Here is a 19,697-nt window from a genome sequence, read left to right as displayed (position 1 = left end):
GGTGTGGACGGTAATTCTGTCCCCCGGTAAAAGTGTCCGGGGGGGGGGGGACACATTTACCAGGGGGGACAGAATTACCTGCCACACCGGCCCCGAAGCCAGAGTACCCTCATACATATCATTTCTTTTAAAAGCAGTCTCAATAATGTTTGGAAATTCCACAGCTGTAAATTCACCCCAAAAATGTTAATTTACTAATTTCTTATTACCTCATCAACTTCTACTCTCTTCTCTTAGTGAGGTTGTCTTTTCATCTATTTTTTTTAAACAAAAATGTGGCCCTTTACTTTACTAAGGATTGTTTTCTCCAATTTACCTAACGTGTGCGAACAATGCAGATAGAACTATTACATCTAAAAGTTGCAAACAGTATTTGTATTAAGGGCCACTTATGGAAAACTCGACAGTTTTCTTTTATTTCGACAAAAAAGACAGCTGACAAGCATACTTATTCCGGGATGGGTATATCTCGACCCCCGTAACCCCAAGCCTCAAAAACAAAACAAGTCAACAACCATAAAAGGTCTGGATTTATATTTTTTTATATAGCTCATGCATGCAGAGAAAATGGTCAATATCTGTTTGACCTAATTTGGTGATTTTATTCTCTTACAAAGAGTTTACATTTTTTTTCTCTGTCTAATTTGTGGTTGTGTACAGGAAACAAGTCTGAGAACCAAAACTCTATAAAACGGACGTGCCTTGAATTTCATGCTTTCGGCCAAATATTTTTGTCAGTAACTTAAAAAATAAAAACCACCTGTTGTTCAAATAGGCAAACGTTTCAGCGACAGAAATATTGCCTCCTTTATTAAAATAAAGGTTTTCCGAGTTATTTCAACACTTGTTTAATTTAAACTCCATGGAAAAGATACTTTAATTTCGTCCCAAAACGCCATTTCGATAGTTCGACTTTACACAAATAGATTTCATATTTGGTCCAGTGTCATTCGCGAATTTATGATTCTGATTGATTCGTCCTAGTTTCGGGAAATTCGTCTCATGTGGAGATTGGCGTTGAATTGAAAAAAAAAATGAATTCATTTTTGATCATTCATTTTAATGCTTCGCTCATTCAATTTCGTTGGTGGAAAACTGAAACGTTACTGTATATGTTTCAAATTATATCTTCGACTTTTTGTTGGTAAATGACAGTAGATTTTGTGAAATAATGTCCACACTTGCTTCCTTTATTAATTATTAGGCGCCCATATCCCCACCTTCAACTGTGTTTTTTTTTTCTCCCCCCCCCAAAAGCGCCTGATCGTTCGATGAAATTTATTTCTTTTTGGGTAAAATGAAACTCTATTGTTAATTTCGTAACCACTAAAAAAAGTGTGAAATTATGTTTAGTCCAATGGTACGGACTGCTGACTCTAAATCTGAAGGTTGCGGGTTCAAATCCAGGCTGGGAACTTGAGATTTTAAAATTTTATTGCTTTTGGGGTAAATTGAAACTTTATAGTTAATTTCGTAACCACTAAAAAGTGTGAAATTATGCTCAGTCCAATGGTACGGACTGCTGACTGTAAATCTGAAGGTTGGGGGTTCAAATCCTGGCTGGGAATTTGAGATTTTAAAATTTTATTTCTTTTGGGGTAAATTGAAACTTTATAGTTAATTTCGTAACCACTAAAAAGTGTGAAATTATGTTTAGTCCAATGGTACGGACTGCCGACTCTTAATCTGAAGGTTGCGGGTTCAAATCCATGGTGGGGATTTTAGATTTACAATTTTATTTCTTTTTTTGTGAATTGAAACTTTATAATTAATTTCGTGGTACGGACTGCTGACTCTAATTTCGGAGGTTGCAGGTTCAATGCCACAGTGGAAAATTTAGATTTAAAATTTTTATTACTTTTTAGGTCAATGGTTTTGATGCCGTGTTTTATAAATAGCGCCCTCTGTAGTGAACGCGCCCAGCCAGGCCTGTGCGATGCCGGCCCCGAAGCCAGAGTACTCTCATACATATCATTTCTTTTAAAAGCAGTCTCAATAATGTTTGGAAATTCCATAGCTGTAAATTCACCCCAAAAATGTTAATTTACTAATTTCTTATTACCTCATCAACTTCTACTCTCTTCTCGTAGAGAGGTTGTCTTTTCATCTGTTTTTTTTAAACAAAAATGTGGCCCTTTACTTTACTAAGGATTGTTTTCTCCAATTTACCTAACGTGTGCGAACAATGCAGATAGAACTATTACATCTAAAAGTTGCAAACAATATTTGTATTAAGGGCCACTTATGGAAAGCTCGACAGTTTTCTTTTATTTCGACAAAAAAGACAGCTGACAAGCAGACTTATGCCGGGATGGGTATATCTCGACCCCCGTAACCCCAAGCCTCAAAAACAAAACAAGTCAACAACCATAAAAGGTCTGGATTTATATTTTTTTATATAGCTCATGCATGCAGAGAAAATGGTCAATATCTGTTTGACCTAATTTGGTGATTTTATTCTCTTACAAAGAGTTTACATTTTTTTTTCTCTGTCTAATTTGTGGTTGTGTACAGGAAACAAGTCTGAGAACCAAAACTCTATAAAACGGACGTGCCTTGAATTTCATGCTTTCGGCCAAATATTTTTGTCAGTAACTTAAAAAATAAAAACCACCTGTTGTTCAAATAGGCAAACGTTTCAGCGACAGAAATATTGCCTCCTTTATTAAAATAAAGGTTTTCCGAGTTACTTCAACACTTGTTTAATTTAAACTCCATGGAAAAGATACTTTAATTTCGTCCCAAAACGCCCTTTAATTTCGTCCCCAAACGACTTTACACAAATACATTTCATATTTGGTCCAGTGTCATTCGCGAATTTATGATTCTGATTGATTCGTCCTAGTTTCGGGAAATTCGTTTCATGTGGAGATTGGCGTTGAATTGAAAAAAAAAGGAATTCATTTTTGATCATTCATTCAATTTCGTTGGTGGAAAACTGAAACGTTACTGTATATGTTTCAAATTATATCTTCGACTTTTTGTTGGTAAATGACAGTAGATTTTGTGAAATAATGTCCACACTTGCTTCCTTTATTAATTACTAGGCGCCCATATCCCCACCTTCAACTTTGTTTTTCTTCCCCCCCCCCCCAAAAAAAAGACTTGAAAGCGCCTCAGTGATCGTCCGATGAAATTCTTCGAAATGGCGGTAGCATGTACGCGTGATAGATTTCCGGGTAAAGTACTTGAGCAGACATGTCAGCAGGGGGCTATAGTGCCATTCCCTACCAGCCCTACGGAGGACACGAGTGAATCACCCGTCGGAAACTTCGACGACACAGGGCCACTCGGTTTTGTGACGTCCAATGCCGGAACTATTTTTCATTCACCTGTCTCACACTTGGCCATTTCTAAAATCTCGGATTCGCTTTGGCTCCGTCTTCAGGGATCAGACGGGACAACGACTTTAGTTTCTCGTCTTCGGAGAATAAAGGCATAGTTTATGCTACCAGAACATCAAATTTCAACTTTTGTATCTTTTCCTTTGGTTCAGAGCCTTCAAAATGGTCGAGAGCTTGAGATGACTTAACCGAAGCAAAACAATTCAAGCCCAAAGTTTGAAATCCCCCCCCCCCCCCAGAAGTTTGGGCACTATCGGAAGAATCCTGCAGGACTATTCTGAGGCTACGATATGCCCCTCGCCTCCGCCGTAAATCAAAATGAAAGGTCACTGGGGAGGAGTTTCTTTAGCGCGGAAATTGAGGAAAGTAGTAGCAAGTACGACCGGAAAGAGGGATGGGAACTGCAGTGGGCAATCCGTGCCTGGAACTTCCTTCCACGTGACGCTAAACATAATATAGCAGGTCCGAAGGGGGGGGGGGGGGGTTGAGTGTGGAGGAGGTCCGGTTGGTATGTGCAAAATAATAACACGTTCATATATTTATTTTTAGCCAGGAAAACCTGGTACTGCATGGTCTCGGAATCACGGCTAAGGCGCGGAAACATTACTAGACAACTGAGTTCACTGTACTGTACGTCCGGGTTCAAGTTCTCGATTTTAAAAATATTTACCCTTTCCCCAATTGTCATTTTTTAGCAATACAAAAGTTATTCACTTTCGAATGAGACATTGAACAAAGGAAATAGCCCAAGTTACGGATTTGTGTGTGCGTCAAAGACATAAATGAAACCCACTTGAAGATGCTATACATTTTTGTTCTGTTTTTTTTAAAATAAAAACACAAACTGAAAATCCTGTATTGAAGAGCACGGGGAGTTATTTTGAAAAGTGAAGCACGTATGCCCACTGACAAAAAAAAAAGTTTTTATTTGTTGAAAAATTTTTTTTTCAAGTTTTGTGAGAACTGAAAAGAAAAACCCTAACAGGTCCAATAATCGAGAAAAGAATGCGAAATTATATCGTCCAACGTTGATAGCTCATTTAAAAGATGTAGGCCTACTCCGAGTGCTATTTTCGAGTTTCATCCCGAAAAATAGATCTTTTTCTAAATTGCTATTTTAGCAACACAAAATACATTCACATTTGAATGAGATCGAAACAAATCAGCCCATGTGAAGTTATTGAAATATTACTTTACAACTTCGAATTATATTGGCTACAAGACAATTCCCGTTCTCGCGGGGTAGGCTGGTTCCTGCCCTCAATCAGTATCGATGATTTACGGTCCGGGAGCCAGTCTGCTCGCAAAGTGGATCTGGTTTTTTTTGACCAAAACCAAAATCCTTCCCCAGAAGTTTGTAGACGTCTCACTTGAAAAGGGGGAGGGGTAGAGAATGTTTCTGTTGGAATAAAACACACAAGCATGTTGAAAATGTAGTGATATTTATTGCTGAAGAGCAAGGGGAACGCAACTTTAATTAAATTAATAAACTTTGGTTGGATATGATAATGGTTGCACATTGGTGCATGCGCACCAATTGCAAAAAAGGACTTTTGTTTGGGGTGGGGTTCAGAATAAGAAATTTGTTTGAAGAAATAAACTCAAATAGTCGAACAGCAATGCCAACTTTATTGTACTTCGTGTAATTTTTTCAGACGAAAAAAAATCACAAGGGGAAAATGCGAGATTTTTTTCGTCTTGGATTTCGCTTGTCGTATGCACTCTTTGATATTAGAAAGCCACTAACAGCCAGAAGGGGATACCTCCATGAGTAAATTAACTAAAAAGATTATGTTAAGGCAGAATCATCTTATCTTAGAAGATTTTGCTACATGATATTATTAACAGCCCATCACTTTGACGAGACGTCCTTCGTCATGCTTAGACAATAGGCACTAAAGTAAAAGACGGAAACTTGGGATTTGTTAATCAAAATGTAACCAAAAAATCCACACGTAGGGCCTACTGAACATTCCTCTATACACGACATTGAATTGGAAACCTCTTTGAAACTTGACATCGATGTCGTTTGTTTATACAATAATTACTATTCAAATGTTTAGGCAGTGATTATCTGCTACTATATTAGATTATGTGAACCTATTTCTCTTAAATCTGAACGAAACTGATTTCCTAGAAAATCAGTGGCACTCAGTCCCTGCCGTATCATAGCAAAGCCGTGTCGTCTGCATTGTTTGCATTTCGGCTTACGATACAGGGAATTTTAAATATTCATCCGATCATGGGACATCTTTCTTTTCCAAGCTTAATCCACAGCTAATTTAATGTACAATGTAGTTCAATCATTTTATATTTATTGTGTGTAGTCATCTCTTTGAAAGAAATATATAATTTACTTGATTCTACTCTTTTGACTGTGAAGATAGTTCCCGCGGCCGCGGAAGGATTCAATGATTTCTAGGTCAACATTGCGGTTTAAAGGTCAACAGCTGTTGACAGGGATCGAATCACAGGATCGCCGCGTACGTACGTACATGTACGTGTATGCTGTACACGTGTTTTCTGTATAGATATAGAGAACCCCATATAAAAGCACCGTGCAACTTGCCACGGACCATTGGCACAGAAAGTGGTTTGTGGGGAGTTGCTCGAAACTTTGAAAATCAATTTCCTTGGATGCTGTAGGTTTTTCTCGGTTCTAAAACTGCAGTAAACTTGCAAGGATGAGGGGTGCCTTTGCAGCAGCGCTTACGGTGCTGTTGTTGAGCTTTGCTGCGGGGCAGGAAGATCTCGCACCGCTCCCTCCCGACGGTCCCGAAGTACCGGGACGAGAGCCGTCCACTGACGGGGAACCGACGGCCGAACCCATCATGTAAGCACGCTAACTTTGTTAATGTTATTACATGTTAACCAAGAACGTGTAGAACCAGAACTAAGTGGGCAGTTTATATTGACATCATGTGATAAAGTAAAGATTTGGCATGTTACTTAGCGGAGAGTTTTTAATGTTTTTAATGCCTGTAGTGTTAATGTTAATGTTGTATATTTGCAAAGGGTGTCGGACGCTTCGCCCCATTTCCACGTCGCCCCATGTCACTTCGCCCCTAACCACTTCGCCCCATTCCCACTTCGCCCCATCCCCACTTCGCCCCATCCCCACTACGCCCCATCCCCACTTCGCCCCATCCCCGCTTCGCCCCATTCCCACTTCGCCCCATCCCCACTTCGCCCCATGTATGAAAAATGTGAAGGCTAGGGGTGCAGACCAGTAAATAAACTGCCAAAGACCCCGATAATAAATGCTCCCAATTCTGGAAACTCAGGAAAAAATACAAACTCTCTGATGAGCTGCTCGAGACACAGGGACCCACATCAACTTTTTGCTTATTTCATCAACCTTCAAGCTGATTGAAGTTGGTACAAAGCGGGCGTGCTACTTGGAGAGGATGCCGACTGGAGAATGATTATCCATTTAAAAACGGAGAAGCTGCATGGATATATGCGTGACTGCACCTCCCTTTAGACTCATCATCGGCAATGCGTTTCATTTTCTAAGTGCAGCCGACGAGCCATATCGATAGTATTTTTAATGATGCTTGGTTTGACGAGAATAAGCATTACAAAATAATGGAGCCCAATAGTCTTAAATTAGCAACTTTTCAGACGGATTTAATATAGTATTTTTTTTGCAGCTACAGCGAGCTAGCTCAGCTCCACGTACGTTGACAGTCAGTCTGTTGCCGTTTCACACGTATAGCTCACCCTGATCGTCCACATTATTATCATGACACCAACTGCAGATATCAGTCAATGTTTTTTGCTGCAGCAAGAAGTGAATCTTTTGGAATTGTTTTTAAGCCAATAAAATGCCCTAGATGAGATTTTTTGTTTACATGTAACGGCTGGGGCGAAGTGGGGATGGGGCGAAGTGGATTTGGGGCGAAGTGGGAATGGGGCGATGTGGGGATGGGGCGAAGTTGGAATGGGGCGATGTGGGGATGGGGCGAAGTGGGGATGGGGCGATGTGGTTAGGGGCGAAGTGACATGGGGCGACGTGGAAATGGGGCGAAGTGTCCGACATTCATTTGCAAATGTACAAGATTATTTTCGAACTTTTTGTTTACAAGTTTCCAATCGGCACACCAACAATAAACATATTTTATTCAAGGCCTAGTTTCTGCCCATATTTCAAGTATTAATGTGTAGTTTTGAGTTGAATGGCTTGCTTTTCCCTGATGAAAAGTTTCCTGGAAAAAATGTTGCAACTTGACGCCACTTTTTTCTTCATATATCATCTCAATGAAGGTCAGTCATTGCAAAAATTATGATTAAGACATGAATCTGGGATTGAGATACATTTCCAATTTTGTTAGGAAATACTTACAAAATTGTCTTGACTCTCCATGACTTTGTACACAACCGTTGAAGTGGCGTCAGGTTGCAACATTTTTTTCCAGTATCCTACCTCAATGGTCACACTGTGTTTTGTTTTGCTAACAAGTTTGATTACTCACATGACTCAGAAGCTTCAGTTGATTGCCTGGGAAACTAAATCCCAGGTTATTATATTTTTTTTTTATGTTTGATACCAAAACTGATTTAGGAGGCCCCTTGCAGGTTGCTCCCTCAGTGAGGGCAATTTTTTTGGTCACAACATTCAGTGACGATAAAAGTGTCTACTCGTGCGTATCACAATGGAACAAATGCCTGTACTCTAGCTGTGTAGGGGTCCACTTTAATTGTCAGGTTTTCCTCTATGGTACAATGAATTGCATGACGTACATGTACATAGGTGCAAGCATGATGGTGTGTTTATAGCTCCATGGTGCAAGTGAATCCCTACGAATCGAATGTAGAATGGATTCTTTGTTATCGTCCGAGCTTCTTGCTGCAGGTTAATGCATTTCTTGGTAACTGAAAGCAGCTGAAATTGTGCTTGAGGTTCAGCCAATTCTGTTCCTTCCATGGAGGAGAAGGAAAACAGATTTGAAATACAAGGGCAGATCCAGAGAGGTTGTGGGGGGGGGGGGGGTGGAGAGGGCTGGAGGGGGGGGGGGGGGCTGGGGGAGGGGGCTTGGGCGGGGATGGAGGACATCCAGGTGGGCATACTTATTAAAAGTAGAGGAGTGGGCAAATGTGTTCAGCAAAATGAGGTTAGAAACAAGTTTGACTAAGTTCATTCTTTAATGAATAGGACCTTAGATGTCATTAATTAATGTGTCTAGCTCTCCTTCCAAAATTGCTAAGTACATGTATTCCCTTTCCAATGTACCTGCCTGGAAACACAATGATATTGAGATATAGTACACGCAGGTAATCAGCTTTAAATCTTCTTTATGGGGAGGGTTTACAAACGTCTTGGCAGTGGGATTTTCCCAGATGTTTTGCTTGGACAAGTTGTTACATAATCTTCACAGCAAGGGTTGGTTTACAAAAGCACCATTGAGAGCATTGAAAGGCTTTCGCTTTCTTGCAAATGTTTTTGTCCCTGTTCATTGTATGGTAATTTCAAGGATAATTTTATGGTAATTCCAAGGGTAATCAGGTGCTGGGTTCACTACTGAGGGGCCTTGTACTTGTAGCTCTGAATAGTGTCCTTTGGAATCAAGTTATCAATTAACCAATCAATTAATTGACAAATTGAAAAGTTTAAAAGGTTTTCTGCAAATTTAATCCTTCCAGAATCTTTTAAAAAGGCTTTTGAGAAAGATCAAGGATTGAAATATTAGGCCTGCTGATCTAGGCATTCTGTTCTAGACCCTATAAAATGTTGCAGGTACATACCGGTATATTCCAGATGGTGGTCTTTGTTATTTTAATCAGGCCCCCCCCCAAAAAAAAATTAGTCCGCTTCCGATTACATGGCATTTGAAAATAGGGTAGGTAGGTAGAGAAATTTGTTTTGGCAATTCTTTTTGTGTATGATCATATGGAGGTGTAAGGTGTCTCAGTCTCTCTCCCCCCCCCCCCCAAAAAAATAAATTATGGTAGGGCTGTCAAAATAGGGTAGACCGGTAACGGAAGCAGAACTACTATTTTTTGGGCCTGTTTAGAGCGGGCTAGCAGGCCAATTATTGATTTGAATGTAAATGATTGACTTTGAGAGCTCCATCTTGCATATGGAGGGTAGTTGATAATCTACATTAGGTAGGAGAGACCCACGAATGAAATATCTACCTTTTGAACCCTTCACCTCAATTTGATGCCCAATTGATTCCCAAGTTTACACTAGCCTCAGTGTAGTTAACCCCCAGTTTAACCTTAGCATTCTTTGAGGGAGAAAATGGATGAAGGGTCCTGCATTACTAAACAAGGCGTTCAGGCACTGTAAATTGACCCAGCATTTACTTGGTTTATTACAAAGAACATAAAAGCAGTGGTGAAAAGTATTCTTGGAAGAATAATAGAGGCATAAAAAATCTAGACTTAAAAAAAAATATATACATACATACATGTATTGCAACAATTAAGTTCAAACACAAGACAAATTGTATGTTCAAAACACAAATAGCAATTTATGTCTCTCTTTAAGCCGTAGGCAAACTTTCAGCAAAGAAGTTCACAAAAAGCTTGATTTTTGAACTGTTAGCTGAAATTGTTGTTAAAGTCAGTGTTTGAAATTGATACAGTGCATTTTTTTTCCCACAGCTATTGCCAATAAATATTCTTGACAAGTGTTGGAAAATATCTTAACAACAATGGGCTTTTTCAAATGTTGGGTTTTTTTTTTTAACAATTTGTTAGGCCAAATAACTAAATAATAATGCTGTGTTTCTTGTAACCTTACTGACCCTAAAAATCTTGGTGTGGATTTTGAAAAAACATAGGTTAAGATTTGAAAGTTTATTTATGGTTTTGTAAAGATAAAATACACCAAATACAAGTCTGAAATACTCATCAGTATCCCTAAGTCCCTGCTGAATCCAACAAGATCCAACTATATATACCTGTTGGAGATGGTTGGATTATGCAGTACATGTACATATTCAGAGTCGGATCCAGAAGACAACTAAAAATGAGGCACAGTTGGATTCTGTTGGATTGAGCAGGAAGAAACCGTTGGACTCTGTTGGATTTAGCAGGGTATTTCTGAGGAACCCTTCGGGGGTTACGGTTTTAAAGCACTTTTTTTTCAAGTGTCCACTCCCTAGTTATCCTGCCTTCCTACCGACCCTTCTTATTTTCGACAAAGTGAATGTAATTTATTTTTTTAAATTTATTTTTTGGCTTTATCAATAAAGAACCCCTTTTAACATCTTTCTAAGGAGTATGTAGCTTCGGGATTTTTAACAAAAATGAGAGGATGTATCAAACATTAATTACAATTTTGATGCGGAAACCATGTTGGGGATTGACCCGGATGCCACATCCATTTTAGATAGTGTGATAGGTTTTAATAAAATACAACTGCTATTGACTTAATGCATTTTCCCCCTTGTTCTTTTGAAGATTTGACATAGGTTATCTGATCATGGCCCCCAAGGTGATGACAGCGGGAACCATGGAGACAGTCTGTATCCGTCTGCTCAACATGACGGGACCCATCACCCTCACCATCAGCCTCCTAGAGAGCTCCGAGACTGCCGAGGTCCTAACTGCCTTGCAGCCTTACTTCATGGAGTTTCCTTTTGCCTGTCTGAAATTGGAGGTCAGTTTCTGGACTAGGACCACAAGCTTTAACTTGAAGCAGTTTACTGAAATCAACAACATTATATTGCTTTATTTTAGGAACGAAAATGTGGCTTTTTTTCCAAGTAATATGCATTTAATTTGTATTGGTTTGAATTGTACGGGGTTGTGTTGTTAGCCATCTGCCTAATTCCACATATGCAAAAAAGTTGAATGAGAGACTGCACTGGCAAGGTTTAGCCACTCGTGTGCGTTCTCACGTCATGGTTTAGCAATCGTGACACAAACAAGTCTTTGTATTGCAACTTTTTGCAAGTGTGGACTCGGTTTTGTTCCACTGCAGCCATTCTGTGCAAGGAATGAATGACGTTTCTATCTGATGTTGAGCTCTCAACAACTTTTTTCATGGAAGAATTTGAATTTTTGTGTGCAAAATATTGTGTGTGCCAAAGTTTGTACGAGAAGAGGTATTTTCATGGATAGGAATCCACCGTCCACCAGTCCTTCTATAATGTTATTATAACTTCAAGCACGTCGCCAAAGCTTAGACAGAAATCACTAGGAACGATTCTTATCTGGTATAGTTTTGGATAGATGAGCATTTTGCCCATGTATTGAAAGATAACAGTTAAAGGGACCTTCTATGCGTACACTAAAACGGGGAATGATTACACTGTTAGACGAGATTGCACAAGGGATATTATCTTCAAGCAAACTTGAATCCTCGATCCTGATTGGTCAATCCATGTCAACAACAGTGTGATATTATACCTGATAGCACGGTCCATATCGTACTCTGCGTGTCATGCTATTCCAAGATGTGCACGCCGTTCCTTCTGTACGCACACGTAATACCTGATAGGTTAACCACTGAAAAGTTCGTGTACAGCGTGCATGCTCCATCTTTACTGTGCATCAAGTTAGCTTGAAGATAAATTCGTTATCCCACTCGCGCTCGTGGAACTCAGAAAATGTAGTGCGTCTACGTCCCACATACCACTCACGGACATGGACACTCGACATTATTCTGTGTTCTACTCGCACTCGTGGGATAAGTAATAGCGTAGTTTTTGTTTTGTCCTCACTGGTTTATAAATACATGAAATTTTCATTTGATTTATTGACTTTTTAAAATTTTATTTTGAAATACAGGTTCCAGAGATTGAGGGAGAACAACTGGAAACAGTGTTTCAGGTGGAGGGACAAGCAGAACTGGACCCCGCCCAAACTTTCATTTCGAGCAAGAGGATTTGGGTTAAGGGGAACAACTGGGAGAGTTTCATTCAGACAGACAAGTCCATCTACAAACCAGGACAAACTGGTAAGTGTTCCGACAGTCACCTTTAATTAATCTTAAAAAGTTAAGCCAGAAGTCAAAAGTTGAAAAAATCAGACCTGCTCCCAGGAATCCCAGACAAAGTTGCAAGAGTTGTTTGCACACATTGTGAAGTCATTTCGGAGTGTTCCTGACCAGTAATTTTCAGGTTTTGAGATTTTCTGAATCAGTAACTATAAATTTACAACCTCCCAAAATATGAATATAATCCATCAAGCAGAAGTGTGTGTTTTTTGCGTCGATTTAGAGGAAACAAATGTATATATTTATACAAAAAGCATTTCAATACACATTTTATCTCATAATTGGGTTGTAAGTCTTTGACCACTTCTCCCGGGGGTGACAGGATCATGGTACCTATGAAAATCATATATCATTTTAAAGCTGAAAATATTAGGAATTTGAAAATGCCTAATGCTAAAAAAATGACATTTGTTGACTTTGTCCGGGTTTCGTGGGAGCACGTCGCATTTAGTACTTTAAATTCAAGATTCATGAAATAAAAAGTCTCAGTATGTTATGCACGGCTAATCAGTACAGAACATACATGTAGAATGAACTGGAGCTTTCCATCTCTCCTGTGCAAACATACATTCTGTGCAAAATTGTCCTTTCAGTCAAAATCAATCAAGTGACTGTTTTCAACAGTTCGGAGCTCCCAGTCTACATAAAGCAGGATCGACTGGCTGTGACTGTTTATGTGACTTGATACAGCTATGCTTTGACTGTAGGTGATTGATAAGCCAGCTGTGCCTACCACTTTTGTCTGTTGACTGAATTTGACTAGTCAGAGTGCTTGCTGGAAATGTGATCTAGCTGTTGGTGACTAGCCTGTGTAAAAGACATGGCAGGGGAAAGGATTGATTTATTTTTTTGACTGTTTGTGACTGTTAAGACAGCAGGAGGGTTAGGGGAAAAATACAAGAGACGAGATAATTTTTTGTTCGCTGAAAAAAGTTTGTTTTATTTTGTTTGGACATGCTGGGAAACTCAGATACCCAGTAATGCTCTATCAGCAGAAACTATTTATAGGCCCATAAACTGTTACTAAGACCAAACAAACAGTCAATCCTTTTAAAGAAACAAACATTGGAGCGACAAACTGGCACATACATGTAACCTAACATACAAACCACAAAAGTACAACACCCGAGTCCTTGCTGAAGTACAAGGTTAGAATTTAACAAAGGTTATGATGGCATAATGTTGTTTGCATGTATCGTATGGCCATCGTGTCAGTCAGTACATGCGCGTGCTTTGAGTATTGATTGTAACATCTGGCTCCACAATTTGGTGACCAAATTGTGTAATTTTTAACATTCACCCGCCCTGCTTTCAAAATCTTGTTGTGTAAACGAAGACAAAAATCACACCGCTCCAATCAGTTTAAATCAGTGTGCTTTTTTTTAGTTTTACCAGCAACAATTAGATTTTGTTTGAATGAACCGATATTTTTTTCCGGTGATACAAATGTATTTTTGAATGAGACATAAGTGGAAATTTTGGCCCATGTTTGGTTATGGAATAATTACCTTTCAAATTTCTGGCTGACAGCTGTTCAGTTTTCCCAGGGTAGACTGGTTCCGGCCCCCTTTTACATTTGATAATGTGGGAACTGGGAACCAGCCTACTCACAGTGCGGATCTGTTTGCGCAAATGCAACCCAAAAATAACCAGGTTGCAGAAGCCCATAACAGATAAAAAGGCAGTTTTTGTTTTAAATAAAACATTCATTGGTCAAAATTCATAAAAAGAAAAAAAGCAAGGTAAGGCAAGTATAGTTAAGTTCATCCCAGAGCACGTAAAATTCTTTTCAACTGATTCTGAGTTGCTATTGGTGTACACAATGGGCAGGATTTAGCCTCTAGAAGGGGTAATCCTATACAATAACACTACCAGGCTCTTTTCACCAGCCAACGACAAGGCTAAATCAAAAGTGACAGTCACTCAATAAGTCAGTCAGTCAGGCATAAAGAGGACTATAGGCTGGCCCCTCTCAGGGAGCAGCCAAAAAAAATTTTGAATTTTTGAAGTATACAGACAGTACATCTTTAATGCAATCAAGTTTTCAAAACTGTAGTTTCCCAAGCCAGACCACGCTGTAATAATTATTACAAACTCTGTCAGCCGAGTTCTGTGGGATTTGCGGTCAGAGGCTAACAAGGTAATGGTTTGGTGCCTGTCTCCAAGGAGTACGAAGGCTCCGGTTTCGACCCAGGCTGACATTGACACTCCACATTGGCAAGTCACGATCACGCAAACTTGCACAACTTAAAGTGCACACAATTAGATTTTTTTTCTAGCAATACAATAGTTGTCTATTTTTGAATGAGACATCAATGGGGGAAAAAAGTCAGTCAGTCAGGTACAAAGAAGACTATTAGGCTTGCCCTCTGGGACCAGCAAAAGAATTGAATTTTTGAAGGACACAGACTGTACATCTTGAAGCAAGCGTTCAAAACTACTTTCCCAAGCCGACCCACGTAATATTACAAGCTGTCAGCTGTGTTCTGTGGGATTTGCGGTCAGAGGCCAATAGGTAATGGTTTGGTGCCTGTCCCCAAAAAGTACGAACCGCTCTGGTTTCAACTCTGGCTGACATTGACACTTGACATTGGCAAGTCACGATCACGCAAACTTGCGCCACATTGTGTTTGATATTTTTATTTAAGGTTCATCGACTTCATTCATCCGCGCTTGCAAAATTGATTTCTCGGAAACTAGGTGGCGAGACAGAGTGTTTTGTTATTCTTTTGGATTTCCCAAGAGACCAGTTGATGAGATGTTGGACTTTCCAGTTTCTGATCTGTAGTAATTTTTAAAACCCTTGCTAGTTTGTATTATTATAAACATTCTAGTTTGCAAGAAGATGAACATTTTCTCTCTCATTGTGCTAGGCAACATTCAACATAAAATTATTTACAGTTTAGCCTTGGAACTGCACTAAAACTTGAAGAAAGTTTTTTTTTAAAGGGAAAGGTACATTTTTTTATGTGCCAAAATAAGATTTCTAAACCAATTGTCATTTTGTTTCCCCCCCCCAAAAAAAAAAATAGTAATGAAATAGAATATACAATACACCAGAAACTGTCATTGTAAGTTTTTAGGTAGATGAGGGAGAAAAAAAAAGTTAATGGCACTGATTGATTTCCTCTTGATAGTACAGGTCAACCAACTGTTATTTTTACCCCTTTTTTCCACAGTGAAATTCCGCATGCTGACAATCGACCAGAATTTCAGACCAGACCTGAGTCAGGTAAAATGAAATGAATTGTTTGTTTCATATTTAATGAGTATTTGAGCACTGAAAATCTCTTCCCTTGATCAAAACTTGCAGAATGGAGAATTGATAATGATAAAATTATTTTTTTTTAAATTAATGACAATCCCTCTCAAACCTACGGCACTGACGTTTTTGGTATTACACCATGTGTTGAACTTGGATTAATCAAGCCAAACTTTTCTCATGCACAAAATCTCTTTTGTGAGTTTGTGGGGTTCTGAAGAAAAAAAACTGGGGAAAGTGTTGAACATTTTGGACATTATGCTCTGCTGGTCGTCAGGAGATATCTCCCGACAAGGGGCAAAGCATGCTCCCAGAAACATTTGAGCTCCCCCCCTCCCCTTCTTTCCAGAACCTGACAAACTCACTTCAGAGATTTGTTACATGGTGAGTCTCCTGACGACGGGAATGATTGATCACTGCCATTTCAATGTTGAAATTTCCAGGCTAGTGAAAAGTTGTATGTAGCTTACAAAAAATGGTATGTACATGTATGTCATTGAAGTGGTCCAGTGGGATACAAATATGCATGAGCTAAGCGTGAGAATTGAATGAGCATACATTGTATGAGAGTTCAGCCAGTTTCGGTTCTGGTTTTACTTAAGCTGTGGGTCCCAAGTGGTCACATTTGCTGGGGTTTTAGATTATGTCCAAATCTCATTGGTAAAACGTCATTTTTCTTCATCAAGATTCCACTTATCAAAAAGTTTCACAACTTTGGCTTCGAAAGTGAAAGCTAAATAACACAGTGCAGAAGGCAAGAATTTGAATCCTGAACAACAGGCATTTTAATTTCGTTGACCAAATCGCCAAATATTTTTTTCCCAGTCATCTGATGTGAAGAGAAATTAGTTGTTGAAAAACTCAGATCTCAAGCAAGGCATTAACTTAATCATCAGGCTCTCTCTGAATTAGAATAAACAACAGCTTGGACATAATGAAAGAGCACAACCAATTTTGAGCAATCGCATCAAAGAGTCCAATTATTTCACTAATTTAGAAAGCGCTTTAGTACTAAACTCGACTGGACACATCTGAACAAGTGTTCCGTATGACAAATTGTCAAAAACAGTGGCTGTTGTTTGACCATAATTTTACCCATTACATTTCAGGTGTCCAAAATGTGGGTGGAGGCACCCAGTGGTATCCACATGGCCCAGTGGCTGGATGTAGAGACCGAGACCAACGACGGCATCGTCGACCTGGAGTTGCCCATGACCTCTGACCCGCCCCTCGGTGAATGGAAGATAAAAGCTGTGCATCGGGGCAAGGATGTTACGCAGACTTTCACCGTGGATGAATATGGTGAGTCGCGGTGTGGCAATGGATATTTGTTGAGTTGTAATGGAGTCGGTCACATGTCTATCACATGTCTATCACATGTCAGTAAAATGTCCAATCACAGATCGGGATGCAAGTAACAGGGGATGAACAATCTGCATTTGCCACTGTTCAATTTGAATACATCCTTTGCATGGCAGTCATATTTGTGAGGCGTTCTAGCAAAATCAGACAGAACTGGGCAGAGGTCGAAATGAGGGCTTGTTGGTATTAGGAAAGAGAATAACATTCTCCATGCAATACTGTTTGTTGCACTTCAATCAAACAATTCGTTGACAAGTTATGGCTGTTTAAAATGTGTGTTAATCAACATGTCAAAACAGAAAAATACCGAGAAAAAAAGTTTTTTATTTGTGAAAATGAAATTTCACAAAGTTATTCCACGATTTTATACTATTTTTTCAAAATATGTAAAGTAGACATACATGTATAAGAGATTACAAATATCAATAAATCTGAAAATCAAAAAAGAAATCAGCCCTGTTTTTTGGGGTTTTTTTTTCATTTTTCTCCACTACGGCCTGTGCCCAGTTCCGTCGCATTTTGCCAGAACGCCTCACATGGTCCATGCATTTGTTTCTGAGGGAAATGCCCTAGTAGATCTCTTTGTGTATTAATTGTCAGTGAATTAACATTAAAAAAAAACACCTCCAATATGGCAGCTGAATGCAAGGGGTCTATGGCTGGTGATTCGAATTGAGACTGGATGACTTGTGATGAGTTGATTACAACAATTTCTTCAAATTAATTTCAGGTAAAGTAAAACAATCAAGGCGATGATGTCTTTCAAGAATAACTCTATAAGAATTAAAGTGATGGACATCTGGGATGTATTATTTACAGATTATGGATAAATTATTTATCCATAACATTTTTTTTTGCATCCACAGATGCAAGTGTTCTGTTGAAGCTTTTAACCGAAAAAAAAAAAGAAAACAAGAAATAGGTTTTGATTTATATGGTTTGTTATACTTTTTCGTTTATATTCCGGAGTCTTTTTTATTGTTATTCTCTGTAGTTCTGCCAAAGTTTGAGATTGACATCCAAGCACCTTCTTACATTTTAGTCAACGAATCCAGACTGGAAGCCAAGATTTGTGCCAAGTAAGTTGCAGCTGTGAATGTTTGTATGTTTGTATTTTGTGGAGTAAATTGGTCCAGTGGTTGCTGTGGCAGACCCGTGTGTGACAAGGGCGGATCCAGGGGGGCCAAAGGGGGCCATGGCCCCCCCCCCCAAAACGAAACCAATTTTTTTTTTTTTTATGTGACAACGCAATAAAGGCAGGCAATGAGTACACCACCATCTTTTCCTCAAAAAAACATTGGTTAAAGTGGTCAGAAATTGCCTCAGATCGCACCACAGAGCATCTAGAATCCAAAAAAATTTCGGGGCCCTTAAGTGGGCCCCGAACCCCACGCCGTAATTTTTTGGACCCACTTTTTGGGGGGACCAAAAAAATTTTTGGCCCCCTCCAAAATTGTGTTCTGGATCCGCCCTTGGTGTGTGATGGTACATGTACGTGGGTCCTGACCCTTCCAGGAAAAACTTGGTGTTTGTGTTCTTGGGCAAGATATTTACTACGATTGCGGTTATGAATTGGTACCTATAAGGGTTGCGATTAGATTGTGCTGATCTCGAGCTACTGCATCAAAGTGGTACATCAGCATAAAGCATGTAATAAGTACTACATGAGATTCTCACTTTGTGACAGTTGTAAGTTTTGCATTTTATTTGGTAAAATCCGGCTGTGGCTGCTACCCACAGAAAATACCATTGTTCCCAAATTTCTGGCTAAGATTTAGGTCATCCCCAGTGTTTGTTTGCTTGGCCAGTGGTCATTGTATTATGTGCCAGATAACTAGAGCAAATAATTTTTAAAGGACATATATGCTTGTGAGTCCTAGAGGATAAATTTACACAGGCTGCAGGCCTAGCTAAGCGATTGTTGTATTCTGGACAAAATTGCCTCCATATAATCTGATATATTTACTTTTGGGCTATTATGCCCTTGGTGATAGTGCCTTGTAGGCAGATAGTGTTGACAGCTAGGCATACAGGTAGGACATAAACCAAGATTTGTGAATTGTTTAAAGGGCAGTGTGCAATGATAAATCCAACTCCGAGGAAATTAATAGGAGACTATAAAGATGGAGCGATATTGTGCCGATGATCAAATATAAGATGATTTAAGAATCTAGAATGTCGCATATGTAAGACCTTTGAATTGAATTTTCAAGAGTTTGATAATCAGAAGTTGCCGACTTGAATTGGTGATATAGTTAGCTATTTAGTTTAAGTTGTGCGTCATTTAGTGTAGGGTGATGTAGTAGGTGTGGGAGAATTGTAGGGAAGTGTCATTATTTTCGATTTTTAAGATTTCTGGTCAAACATTCAACAAAATGAAGTTACATGAAGTCTTAATATATTTTCCTTCTTCCAAAAAAAAAATTGTTATCTGAAGGTAGACATCAAGAAACATGTTTTAAAAGTAGCTTATAATATGCCAGTAATTTTCAGTTATTTTCTCTTAAACAATTATGTGCTTGAATGATACAACAATGATAGTTCTGTGCTGTTACTAAGAATAACAATCTTCCATTGAAGTAGGCTATAGTGATACAAAAAAGGAGTGCATTAAAATTACAACATACGCACACAAAAATACAGCTAGATGGTGCTTTTAGCTTTTACGAAAAACGAAAAATTATATTTAGGCGCTTTGAAATGAAATAAACTTGAACATTGTTTTTGGACCTTGAAATGACCATCACGTTATTTTGATTAGGCTTGACTATAATGAGCT

General features: G+C 39.0%; 1 protein-coding gene across 1 annotated transcript in view; it reads left to right on the top strand.

Annotated features, from left to right (window-relative positions):
- Window positions 1–5,808: 5,808 nt before the first annotated feature.
- Window positions 5,809–19,697, top strand: part of LOC119744654 — an 81,979-nt gene continuing 68,090 nt past the window's right edge. Inside the window, 6 exon segments of the mRNA XM_038220713.1 lie at window positions 5,809–6,177; window positions 10,755–10,953; window positions 12,087–12,255; window positions 15,474–15,526; window positions 16,666–16,858; window positions 17,913–17,997. Coding sequence (XP_038076641.1) covers window positions 6,029–6,177; window positions 10,755–10,953; window positions 12,087–12,255; window positions 15,474–15,526; window positions 16,666–16,858; window positions 17,913–17,997 — 848 coding nt within the window. The 5' untranslated portion in view covers window positions 5,809–6,028.

Source organism: Patiria miniata, unplaced genomic scaffold (genome assembly GCF_015706575.1).
Source record: "Patiria miniata isolate m_02_andy unplaced genomic scaffold, ASM1570657v1 HiC_scaffold_7, whole genome shotgun sequence".
NCBI classification, from domain to species: Eukaryota; Metazoa; Echinodermata; class Asteroidea; order Valvatida; family Asterinidae; genus Patiria; species Patiria miniata.
The sequence above is the reverse complement of the archived record's forward strand: the minus strand, read 5'-3'. Positions and strand labels throughout refer to the sequence as shown.